General features: G+C 31.7%; 2 protein-coding genes across 2 annotated transcripts; one reads left to right on the top strand and one right to left on the bottom strand.

Moving 5' to 3' along the window:
* Nucleotides 1-2,628: 2,628 nt before the first annotated feature.
* Nucleotides 2,629-6,735, top strand: LOC101504934 (alpha-dioxygenase 2). Its single transcript, XM_004503245.4, has 10 exons — nucleotides 2,629-2,817; nucleotides 3,150-3,410; nucleotides 3,603-3,752; nucleotides 4,236-4,369; nucleotides 4,693-4,906; nucleotides 5,004-5,149; nucleotides 5,267-5,494; nucleotides 5,649-5,851; nucleotides 5,946-6,189; nucleotides 6,373-6,735. The coding sequence occupies exons 1-10, from the start codon at nucleotides 2,725-2,727 to the stop codon at nucleotides 6,587-6,589; spliced, it is 1,890 nt and encodes a 629-aa protein (XP_004503302.1). The 5' UTR covers nucleotides 2,629-2,724; the 3' UTR covers nucleotides 6,590-6,735.
* A 341-nt stretch (nucleotides 6,736-7,076) lies between these two features.
* Nucleotides 7,077-12,459, bottom strand: LOC101504388 (actin-interacting protein 1-2). Its single transcript, XM_004503243.4, has 6 exons — nucleotides 12,001-12,459; nucleotides 11,196-11,357; nucleotides 10,493-10,679; nucleotides 9,422-9,844; nucleotides 8,014-8,421; nucleotides 7,077-7,699 (listed from the first exon to the last, which is right to left on the bottom strand). The coding sequence occupies exons 1-6, from the start codon at nucleotides 12,396-12,398 to the stop codon at nucleotides 7,442-7,444; spliced, it is 1,836 nt and encodes a 611-aa protein (XP_004503300.1). The 5' UTR covers nucleotides 12,399-12,459; the 3' UTR covers nucleotides 7,077-7,441.
* Nucleotides 12,460-13,036: the final 577 nt, after the last annotated feature.

The raw sequence follows: 13,036 nt of genomic DNA, 5'->3' as shown, positions 1-13,036 counted from the left end.
TTGTTAATTTAAAAACGAAAAACCTCCACACAAGGACAAAAATATACGTGTGAAAATAATTTATTTAGATATAATGAAAAGAAGAAAAAAAAACAACTTTGAAGAGTGATTTGTAAGAAAAATAGTCATAAATTATTCTTCTATAATGGACAAAAGGAACAGTGACCTAAATTTTCTTGATAGGGGCGACAACTTCACTTTTTTACACACATACGTTTAAAAGTTTTACACCTTATAAAAAATTTTAAACAAACATCTAATAAAAATATATTATTTTGTCATATTACTTCACATTTATAAAGTAATTTAGAATTAGTAATATGATATGTATTCATGGTAATATAAAAAAGTTTTATGGTGATAATACATACTCATTATACTGTAAATCTAATCACATAAATATTTGTAGAAATATTATATGAACTAATATTATATTTTATTCTACAATTAGGGGTGTGAATATGTCAGGTCAGGCTAAACTTTGAAAGGTCAAACCAGACTTTGAAAGACCTGAGTCTGACCTACGATTAATTTTTTAGGCTTAAGTCTGGCATACGGTCTATCAGGCTTTTTTTTTTCGGCCTGACCTGACCTTTTTAAAAGTCTGGTCCGACCTGAAAACCTATTTAAAAGCCTTATTATCATTAAAACATTTAAATGTACATATCTATGTACATATCTATATATAATATATATATTAAATAAAAAATAAATTTTCTAACAAAATAATTTTTAAAAAATCTGAAACAAACATCATTTAAACTCTAAAAAATAATTTTTGATTTCAAAGAATAGATTTTTTTCTGAAACAAACGCATCTATTATTACCTCTCAAACAAATATGGAACGAATAATTGAATGACTACCGAATATGGAACAACTACCAAATATGGAACGACTACCGAATACAGAATGACTACTGAGTGATTGCCTAATTGATACAATTTAAATTAGGAAAGATTATTATTAGTAAGCTTAATTGCAGTTTTAGTCCCCCTATTTTAGTTGAATCGCGAAAGTAGTTCATTCATTTTATTTCTCCTCACTTTTGGTCCCTTAAACATAATTTTGATCCAAAACTTGATAAAATTTTATTTTTTTTGCATTTATTTAAGTCACATCATGCCTCAAGATCTCATTTGCAACAATTATACCTGAAATATATGATCATAAATAGTGTAGTACGACTTAAAAAAAATGAAATTTCGTAAAATTTTGGACCAAAATTCTGTTTGGAGGACCAAAACTGGAGAGAAACAAAATAGAGGGATTATTTTTCACGATTCAGGTAAAATAGGGGACTAAATCTACAATTAAGTTTTATTAATATAATAATAAAAAATAACATTAATAAATAATAAAATATATATAGATCGGCATAAAAGACTTTTTTATAAGTATGAGTGTGACCTATTTAAATAAATAGACTTTAAAAATAATCTTAATCTAACATTTTTATTAAATAGGTCAAACCAGACCATAAATAGGTTATACCATAGGCGGACTATCCTATTCCCAAACCTATCCACAATATATATCAACTTCAAACTAATTGAAATTCTTAACATGTGTGAGAGTGAGATCAATTAAGTATTATTTTTATTGTTAATCAACCCAATTGAAAGTGATATAAAGTATCATAGTTATATCACAGAGTAAACAATTCCATAGTTTTTTAGGAAAACAGATCTATTCATTAATAGGCAAGAGACTTAAATTATTTTTCCTATTATCAATTAAATAATAAATTTTATAGAACAAATCAATACATAAACATTTTGAGTAAAATGTTCCAATGAGTTTATGACGGGAGAAGATATTATATGGTTCAAATGAGTGTATAATTAATTAATACTTTTTATTTTTTAAATAAATTTTTAGCTTATTTAAAAAAAAATGTATTTTTCAGAAGAGTATTAAAAAGATAACATTTTAATTAAATAAATGGTATTGTGAAAATAACAACATTACATACTGTGAAGTTAGTTAGTAATTATTTATACATTATGTTTTTATTTTTGTTATATAGTGAAAACAACAACATTAAATATTGTGAGATTGACACTCTCAATCACAAACTCACACATATCCATCGTTAAACATGAACTCACAATATCATTTAAAATAATTGTGTTTTCCTAAATAATACAAAATTTCTACGCTATTTATAAATATTAATTGTTTGAGTAAACTAAAATCTATGTAAAGAGTCAGTGTATTCTAATAAATGTATATATACATTAGTCAATGATTATACGTCATGAATTTAAATGGCTAAAAGACTTTAATATTTACTTTTTATGTCATACTTTGTTGATTAAATATTATTTAAAATAATTTTTTAAACGACCATTAAGGTATTTTTATAATAGGTAATTTTTCAATTATAACAATTTAAGTAATTTAAATTTATCTTTAGAATATTATTTACAAATATATAAATTAATATTTGCAAGTTTAGTTAATGATTTGAACACAAATGATCCTGAAAATTAATTATACCAAATGTCAAAGAATGGCAACAAAGAGCAATGAATGATATGATAAAAGAAGCTGATTTGTGATAATTAGTGATAACGTCATTAGACTCATCAGAACCGAAATGACTATAAATGAATATAATCGGTGATAAAAAGATACATATGACACAACACTTATTTAAAGCACTGAAAAATCTCTTACATTTGATACTGTTTGAACTGATCAAGCAAAAAGAATTAAGTCATGGCACCTTCTCTTTTCTCAGAACCCTTCATCCACCCTCATCTCCAACCTCTTCTGGCCAAAATGACCTTCTTTGACACCATACTCTTCTATGTATGTTTGCAATATTTGATTTTCTAAACATTTTAATGAAAAATATAAGCTGTTTTGTCATAATTAATTTTTTATTTTTAAAAAAACAGTTATCAAAAGTCTTCTTTTTAGAAAATACTTCAAACATTTTACAATTTATAATTTTTTTTCTTCAGATTTTCAAAAGTTGTATCAAACAGATGCATACTTTCAATGATTAATTTTTTTTAATTTACAAATTAAGCTCTAAGGCTCTTAATTTTACGTGGTACGATTATTAATTTATTATGATTGCTTTTAGCAATATTATGATTATAATTATGATGATGATAATGTTTGATTTATATATTCAGGTCATACATTTTGTGGACAAGATTGTGTTGTGGTATAGGCTTCCAGTGTTGTTGGGTGCTGCATACTTAGGAATAAGGAGACACTTACATAATCGTTACAATCTGTTACATGTTGGAGGTGTTAGTGGTAACAATTATGATACAAATAACTATTCATATCGGACTCCGGCTGGGACGTGCAACCATCCTTCCGATCACTTGATCGGAAGTCAGGGAACTTGCTTTGGTCGGAATATGCCTCCGACCAAATTAAATTACGGAGTAAGTTTAGTCAGTTAATTAGTTTGTTTATAATTCATTCTTTCATCTTATTTAATGTTGTTTTGATGTCTTCATATTTTATATTGGTATTTTTTCTCTGGAAATCGGAAGTTAAAAAGACATAATCGACAAATTATTAGTAGGAATGATAATTAATTGATTATTATGTATATATTATGTTTGCAATTGCAGCTGCTAGATCCTCACCCTGCTTTGGTGGCTTCAAAGCTTCTAGCAAGAAAGAGTTTCGTAGACACAGGGAAACAATTCAACATGATAGCTTGTTCATGGATACAGTTCATGATTCATGATTGGATTGATCATTTGGAGGACACTGAACAGGTTTAACATTATATTAATTAATTATAGAGTTTATAGATATACACGGTCACTATTTTTAGTTTTACACAACATTCAGTGAAAATTTGACAGAGTATAACATAGTTATGAAACATGTAACAGATTGTTACCGATATGTCTGTATAACATAGTTAATTATGTATATGTCTTATATAATTTGTAAAAATGTACTATTTTTTTTACATGAATGAATTTAAAATATATCTGGATAGTTCAGAGAATTCTTACTAGCTGTGTTGTGTGTAGAAGCATGCAACGCTCTTGTGGTGATAAGTGAATGTGAGTTTTTATTATGCAACGAATTAGTTGGTTATAGATTTGTCATGTCAAACACATGACTAGGAAATAAAACTAATCTTATCCTCTAATTTTGCCAATCAATTCTCCAAAATCTTGGTATGTTTTTTGGTACTTTGGATCTTAATTAGCCAAATAAGTGTATTTGTTGCATAATTTTTGGAATAGGTGGAAATCAGTGTTCCTGATAGTTATTCTAGTGGCTGTCCTTTGAACTCTTTCAAGTTTTTCAAGACCAAGAAATTCCAAACGGGCTCTTCAGACATAAAGTTTGGCTTTCAAAACATTAGGACTCCTTGGTGGTAAGTTTGAACTATCTCAATCTAATATCTTAATCACTAAGCATAGTACAAGTTTGTTTAAATTTGAAATGAAATCACCTTGTTGATGATCCAATACATAGCTTTTTTGCCAATAGAAGATCTACTGCATGTTCTGAATCGCGGCAAGTTTGACAAAATCACTGTGACATTGTGAGTTTGACAAAGCTTTAGCTTTTGTTAAAATCAAGAGGGTACACTGTGATTCGATCAAACTAACCACCAATCCAAACACACACTTAATTAGACAAACAAAATTCTTAGTTAAGAGCTTACTAATGTTTTTTTGGTAAGTGAATTATTAGGGATGGAAGTGTGATATATGGAAACAATGAGAAGGGAATGAGAAGAGTGAGGACATTCAAAGATGGAAAGCTGAAGATCTCAGAAGATGGACTTCTTGAGCATGACGAGAAAGGTATTCCTGTGTCGGGGGATGTTCGAAATACCTGGGCTGGTTTTACCCTTCTGCAGGCATTGTTTATCAAAGAGCACAATGCAGTATGTGACATGCTAAAAGTAAGTCAAATTCTTTTCATCTAGTACATAACTTGGCTCTATTTGCAATCATTTTTTGTGTCGAAAATTAACACGCGATATTGTTTTTTGTTTATAGGAGCACTATCCTGATTTTGATGATGAGCAACTCTATAGGTATGCAAGATTGGTGACATCTGCCGTCATTGCAAAAATCCATACAATTGATTGGACTGTAGAACTCTTAAAAACGGATACGCTTCTCGCATCAATGAGGATCAACTGGTAAGTTCTAAAAAGAATAGCAGAAGAATGTATTTTGAAGGAAAAAATCTGTTTTTGGAATCAATACAGTTGTCTATTATGCAGATATAGTGAAACATTTTTATTTTCTTATTGAAGGTATGGACTTTTGGGGAAGAAATTCAAAGATTTATTCGGAAACATTTGCGGACCCGAACTTAGTGGATTAGTTGGTCTTAAGGAGCCAAGAGATCATGGAGTTCCTTATTCACTTACTGAAGAGTTTGTCAGTGTTTACAGAATGCATACACTCCTACCTGAGGAGATTGTCCTTCGAAACATCGAGCCTACAACCGGAGAAGACAAATGCCCTCCAATACTTGAAAAGTATACTCATATCTCTCTAACTGACTCTAGTTCTGTGCCTAAGATTTAAGAAAGTTTTATGATTCTTTAAAGCAAAAACATGAAAACATTTTTTTTAAGAGTGTGTGGTTTTGTAATGAGAAGGGTAACAAGTATATTTGCAAATGTTATTTAGGGTGCCAATGGAGGAAATGATAGGAAAAAAAGGGGAAAAAAGGCTTTCAAAAATAGGAATGGAGCAAATGTTAGTATCCATGGGTCATCAATCATGTGGTGCAGTTACTCTATGGAACTTTCCAACATGGCTAAGGAACCTCATTGTACATGATATTGATGGAGAAGAAAGACCCGATCCAGTTGACATGGCTACAATGGAAGGTAGTGTATTGCAGTACCTTTTGCAAGCATGCTTTTGTAATTTTATATACATGATAAACTTGTTTTTTTCTAACAATGATGAATCTTTTATCAGTGTATAGAGATAGAGAAAGGGGAGTCGCGAGGTATAACGAATTCAGAAGAAACTTACTAATGATCCCAATTAGCAAGTGGGAAGATTTAACAGACGATGAGGAGGTCATTGAAGCTCTCAAAGAGGTATATGAAGATGATGTTGAGAAGATGGACTTGATAGTAGGTCTCCATGCAGAAAAGAAGATAAAAGGGTTTGCTATAAGTGAGACTGCTTTCTTTATCTTTGTGATCATGGCTTCGAGGTACGTTTTAGCACTAAATAGTATGCAACTAAAATTTGATCATTTTCTTAGTTGCTTTGAGGAATTAATTAGCCTCTGCAGTTACGGATGGAGATATCTTAGTTTTATTTATTTATTTATATTTTATTTTTATCATTTTGACTTGGAGTCTTATGCTTTTTATATGGTGACTATGATGCTTAGGAGGCTAGAAGCTGACCGTTTCTTCACAACAAATTTCAACTCCAAAACATACACAAATGAAGGGCTTGAATGGGTCAACAAAACAGAGACTTTGAAGGATGTGATTGACAGACATTTCCCTGAAATGACTGAAAATTGGATGACAAGCTCAAGTGCATTCTCTGTGTGGGATTCATTGCCAGATCCTAAGAAATTCGTACCTCTATATCTGAGATAAGCCCAACAAAAATATGTTTGATTTAGAACCACTTGTGCTAATAAGTCACAGTTTTACTACCATTGTCATATATTAAAACTTTCAGGATGTTTTCTTCATATTTATCTATGTTAATTTTAAGCATAGTTAATGTTCTGGTATTCCCATTTTACAATGTTCAATATTTTGTTATAATTCAAACCATGTTTTCTTGATACATGAAAAGTGCAACATAAAGAATTAACTGTTACTCTTTGAAACTTAAGAATCATGAAATATGATCTAAATATGAAAATACCATACAAAATTTATCCTTAATAATTGTTTGCAAACAACATTCAATAAATTAACAAACATGCACAACTGCAGATCAACTAGAAACAAACAGTAGTATCGATCTGGCGACAAGCACAAGTAGCCGATTGAGTTTTATCCTCTAAAGAGAAAACCAAATGAGGCCATCGGGGGATTTGGGAGAGGATAATTGCTCAAATATACTAGTCTATCATCACTTTAAACGCAAAAACTTGCACTGCTCATATTGAGTCCCTGAAATGTACTCAGCAAGATTCTTTGGACAAAATCTGGCACATAAATAGAGTGATATACAGTAGCACCGTAATAGTCTACATAATGAAACTCACAAAAAGTACTCCACACAAAAAAAAAAGAAAAAAAAGCTTGCAAGTTGCAAAAGTCCTCTTGTGATATGAACAAACAATCAGAAAAAGCTCATTTGTCTTTCAAGAATCCTCCACTCTCAAACTTGTGGCAATAAGCACAACTCCGGTAATCAGTTTTGATTTTTGGAAGCCTTGTAAAGGAACAACGAATTTGAAATCCAACAAATGTTTCCCTAAATAACCTTGATCTTCAGGGAGAGGTTATCTTCCAGACACGGATAAAAGCATCCTCACCTGAGCTAACCAAACTATATTCATCAGTGAATGCTAAACCATAAACCCCGCCTAAGTGAGCGCCCTTTACGGTATTTCTACTAGACACAGGTTGATCAATTTCATATATAATAACACATGTGTCAAGTGATCCTGTAGCAATCCTACTGCTATCAGGGGACCAAGCAAGACAATTTATCCGTGCAGTATGGTACAACATGTTCTTGAGCTTCACCTGCCAAAGAAAACATATATAAAAAGGTTTACATTTAAAAAGCACGATTATCAGTGAAATGCATTCCCGATACAAAGCATTAAACATAACACTTCAGTTATTCAAGGGTTAGTTGGTTTGAAAAAATGTTTTCTTTTCAATTTTCGTTTTCATTTTAATTGCAAAACTGGCTTCATGTTTCTGCTTAGTTTCATATTTCTTGTTTGTAATACTTGAAAACAAAAAACAAAGGAAAGGTTTTGCAATTAGTAAAAGTGAACGAAAGAAATAAAAAAAATGTTCTTAAACCAAACTGGCTCTATAGTTGTACTCACCTCTCGGGAGGCACGATCCCAAACAACAGCTTCTCGATTGACATCCCCTGACGCAAACATTGAAAAATCTGGAGAATACCGTATGACACTAATAGCCCCCCTATGTTTCTCAAGGACAGCCTCTTCAACAAGTGTATCACCAGAAATAGAATATATGTGCAGTTTACCATCTTGCCCACCAATAATGGCTTCACTTCCATCATGAGAGACAACGGATGCTGAAACAGTAAATCCAAGATTAATGGTTGACACAACTTTTGCACCACGCAGCATGACAACTCCAGAATCAGTTGAAACCAGAACAAGTTCGGGAGACGAAAGTGCAACGCTGAAATCCTTTGGTTGAGTTCCTATATCAATGGCTTCAGCATCTCCACACTGATCCCCATGTAAAGAAACTCGCTGTATCTGGTTGTCAAGAGAGAAAGGAAATGAAGGAGTAAGAGGTAGAAACCATTGGTTTTCCATGATTTTCAAATATGCGGATGCCTTGAAATTTGTCCCACACCACTAATTTGCCTATATCTTATCATAAAAAATGCATCCGTATGAGATTTATGTCACATTTATTGAACAGCTTTCTAAAAGAAAACACGGGAATGTCACTACGCGAAACACGAACAAAGGAAAAAGAAAACATTCTTTCCACGTAATATCAAGAGTCAAGACATAAATTGAAACATCAATTGCCAAATTATAATATCTTCAGACTAAGTAGGTAGTTGCTAATATGCCTCTTAGTGAGCTCCATAGAACCAGTAGTGGAAATAAATGTTCCTTTCATCATTATTTGGTCAAAAGAAATGATATATTGGGTACAAAAAGTACAGTCACAAGATTTTGACCAAATTGATCCAGAAATGAATGTATGGATGCTACATATTAATGACAACTTAAATAAAAAACAAAATAAGTATCAAATTTAGTTTTGATATTCTATTAGTGTAATTTATTTACGGTAAACCAATCACAAATCATCGTAAGTGTGATTTTTAAACAATTACGATTAAAGTCAAATATTTTTAATGATCTTAAAAAATTTATGATTGATGACAATGTAAAAAATGTATATTGTATTGCATATCAATTAAATTTATACGTTGCTTTTTTTTTTTCTCCAAAAAATACTATACTTCTGTTTATTTAGTAGGTCTACCAATCAAGAGGTTTTTCCAAGTGCCTCAAGGAGATTTTACGAAACTTTACAACCAATATACTAAAATGGTAGCACCATATAAATGATTTATTCCGTCACTTAAAAACAACAGTGTATTACTTAAATGCAAATGACAAGCAAGACTGATTTGTTTTTTAATCCAAATCCAATTGAAGGAAATGGAAATTGAAAAAACATAAAGTAATGATTATCACTCTCATATCTGGCAAAGAATATAAGCAAAACACTCACCTTATTATCAAACCCAGATGTAACTATCTCTTCTTCTGCAGCTGCCAAGGATTTGATTTGAGAATTCTCCTTCCTTTGTAATTTACCACTATATCCAACCCCTTGAATCCACTTAACTATTAGGCCATCATAACTACAAGACAGGAGCACTTTTGGGTTACTTCTAAGAATGGTTAAGGAGGAAACATTTTTCATGTGTCCTGAAAATGATGTCGGGGCTTTATCAAGATCACTTGCTAAGAAAATAGATATCGTCCCACCAAGAGAAACAGTGACAAGATAATCGTTCAACCATAGGCCCCCTACCAGCATGTCTTCAACTCCACCAGAGCCAGGACAAGTCAATGTTTTCTTCACCTTCCCAATGTTATCCTCAGATATGTCCCATACTTTTGCAGACTTGTCAGCAGATACAGTCAGCACCTAAAGATAACATTACAACTGAAGATCGGATGTCTTACAAGGAAGAAAGAAAAGAGACTTGCACAAAAATGACAAGTAGAAAAGAAAATGAGGAAAACAAAAATTCCGCAATTACAACAGTTCTACAGCAAACTCAGAACTTAACTTGAACAAGAATTTTTCTAATTGAATTGTGCAAACCATATCTAATATTTAGACTCCTGAAACTAGCAATCAAAGCATGCATGCTCAGCAAGTAAATTGAAAATATCTATTGATTTTAAATTTCAAATAAGTCTAAAATCAATGCTAACAAAAATTCCTATAAACTTGAAAACAAATTTTCCCAAAAGACCAGATAACGAACAAACCCTAGCTTATAAGTTAAAATACATGCACAGATGGCTCTAATAACTTGTATGCCCCATAATTGCCTTCAAAATGTTATGGCAGTAAAGAATTTATACGAAACAAGTTATTACTACATGCTTTTTACTTTATCACATTTTCTTAGTTTATTGCAGTATGCTTAACATGAAAAAACAAGGTAAATAAGTGATCAACCTCTTGTATTGAAAAGGACATGGAGAGAGACAAAGTTGGGAAAATGGGATCAGTAGATGATGATACCGACCGTAATCAATAATAAATACTCATAGGTTAGCTTACTTGTTTTCCATCGGGACTCCAGCTAACAGCATAAATACTGCCAGTATGGCCACCTTCAGAAGACAACTCACCGATCTTCTCTCCAGTCTTCCCATCGAATATAATACCCTTTTTGTCAGAACTTACACTTACAAATTTACTGCCATCTGGAGAATATCTAACACAATTGACAAAATTTGAATGATCCCTATACATAAAAAAATTATTAAGATATCAGTCATTTATTTATCAAGACTAGTGCAATAGGTACAAAGGACCAAAGATTAGAACAAACCAAGACAGATGAATGTGACAAAAAAACTACACTTCCACTAAACAAAAAAAAAATGTTTTGAAGACCCATAATTAAGACTTTTTCTTTATGTATAAAATGATAATACATAAAAAATTTATGGCAATAGCAAAATTATGGGTTCCATGATTTTAAATAGAAGCATACTTTTAATGCCATGAAAAGGAATAGTTTTCATTCAGTTATCTCATACGATCAAGTTTCCCCTCACAAAGCTACACACAAATGCACGGAATGAAAGTTATCACATATAGGTCAATTTTAAGAGCAAAATATAATGAGTGCATTTTCTTTTATGAAATATTATCAGTGTATGTATGCAACAAAATTCATCATTGTCTAAAGATGGAAGAGGACAAAAAGTCATATTGAATACACGAGTACAACATCATTGTGTTTCTCATACCATACCTGTGAGATTGCTTAAATCTAAATGGAGGTCCTTCATAAAAGTTCACCATAAAATCCTCTCCACAGGTGACAATACGAAAAGGCCTTGTAGGTTTATATGCACAGCTCAAAACTCTCCTTGAGTGGCCATCGAATTCACCAACATTAGTCCCAGAATCCCACCTATCCATTACAAGAAGTTGATCACAGTAAATATCACCAACTAAAGAACAACCATATAGAAATTATCAAAGAAAAGGTGAAGAACAGACCACAAATATTCAGTCACACATACATAGCAAATGCATCAAAAGCAGATACAATTACGGCTAAGTCCCTGTTTGAAGTTATTTCTATAACAGAACATAGAATATAAAGTCAATTTTTTTCCGTATAGGCTATAAGTTGTTTCAGTAAGCTCTCTCAAACACTTTCACAAAAAAAGAGAAATAGTTGATTCAACGAGGAAAGTTGATTATGATGAATATATGATATAATTTATATGTAGGGATCATAACCAAACTAACAAATCTTAACTAATTTATAGTCAATGCTAACCAACTTATAACCATTGTAACTAACTTCAACTATATCTAACACAAATGTTTGTGCCAATAGATAACCTCAAATAAGACAATTCAAAGAGGCACTAAACAAAAGCAATCAATTAGAAATTTGTAAGTGTAATGTAAGAGATTGATCCTTATTAATTAAAGTAAAGTGAAGTCAAATAGGTGAGAACAAGAGTCAAAATTGTTTGAAAGAAAGAATAGCAATTTGTTTCAATTAAAATACAAATGAAGAAATAAAGGAAAAAGTGAGATACATGAAAGCGCGAACAAAGGAGTTTCCTTTGGATTCGCCGCAAGCGACGATTCTGATGCCGTCAGGGGACCACTGAAGATCATCGATCCGACCTGATAAGACACGAAACTCCTTCTTCAAAACGAAGTCGTTGCGTGTGCCCCAGATCCTAACCGTGCCGGACACGTCAGCAGAGGCAACCCATTCTCCGTTGGGGGAAAATCGGGCGACGGTGGTAGGATAAGCGTGGTCACCGTAGACGGAGACTTGAAGAGGGTTTTGGAGATTCATGATGACAACGGATCTGCCATTGGTGTAGAGGATGGAGTTGGACTTGGAGTCGCCGGAGATGAGAATACCTCGGCCACGCTCGGTGAAGGGAGTGCAGGCGTAAGTCTCCGCTAAGTCCACGTGGCTCATATTGGTCTTAACTTTGAAAGTGGTTTCTGCAGTGCACGATACCAGCCGGAACAAAATCAACTAATGATTAATATAAGCTTTTTTTAGACTGTTATTTTCACATCTTCACTTCACTGTCAATTCATTGTATTTTTCCAAAAGATGAAATGATTTTTTAGGAGTTAAAGAGCGTAATAATAATTAAAATGTTTTGTCACCAAATATATATACATTAATATAGAAAAAGTAGACTTTTTAAGTTTAATTGATTTGAGTTAAATATTAAATAATTGAATATTTGATTAAGGAATTCACTTTAAATTTTATACACTACTAATAAGTGTTCTTTCAATGAGATGTTTTACTTAATTATACTAACATGTGACTATAAAAAAAAAAAATACACTACTAATAAGTTGTCTCTGCAATTTATTACAATAATAAGAAATTATCCAACTTCTAAGCAATCCATTTTTTATAACTTTTCACCGACATTCAACTTTATCTTAATTAAAATGTTAATTAATTAATTTCAATATATTTAAAAAAATAAATAAATAAATCAAGTCAATAGAATCACTCTTTTACCGGTAATCACCAACATAGAATAGCAAGTGGAGATGTGTAAAATACTAAAACTACTCCATTAGTAAAATATA

The sequence above is a fragment of the Cicer arietinum genome, chromosome 6 (assembly GCF_000331145.2).
Source record: "Cicer arietinum cultivar CDC Frontier isolate Library 1 chromosome 6, Cicar.CDCFrontier_v2.0, whole genome shotgun sequence".
NCBI lineage: Eukaryota > Viridiplantae > Streptophyta > Magnoliopsida > Fabales > Fabaceae > Cicer > Cicer arietinum.
The sequence above is the reverse complement of the archived record's forward strand: the minus strand, read 5'-3'. Positions and strand labels throughout refer to the sequence as shown.

Coding starts and splice junctions, on each gene's coding strand:
- LOC101504934 (XM_004503245.4), top strand. CDS start 2,725: ATGGCACCTTCTCTTTTCTCAGAACCCTTCATCCACCCTCATCTCCAA. Junction 2,818..3,149: donor TTGACACCATACTCTTCTAT/GTATGTTTGCAA, acceptor TTATATATTCAG/GTCATACATTTTGTGGACAA. Junction 5,495..5,648: donor TGCCCTCCAATACTTGAAAA/GTATACTCATAT, acceptor AATGTTATTTAG/GGTGCCAATGGAGGAAATGA.
- LOC101504388 (XM_004503243.4), bottom strand. CDS start 12,398: ATGAGCCACGTGGACTTAGCGGAGACTTACGCCTGCACTCCCTTCACC. Junction 10,680..11,195: donor AGATTTAAGCAATCTCACAG/GTATGGTATGAG, acceptor TTTTATGTATAG/GGATCATTCAAATTTTGTCA. Junction 7,700..8,013: donor GGGATCGTGCCTCCCGAGAG/GTGAGTACAACT, acceptor TTTCTTTGGCAG/GTGAAGCTCAAGAACATGTT.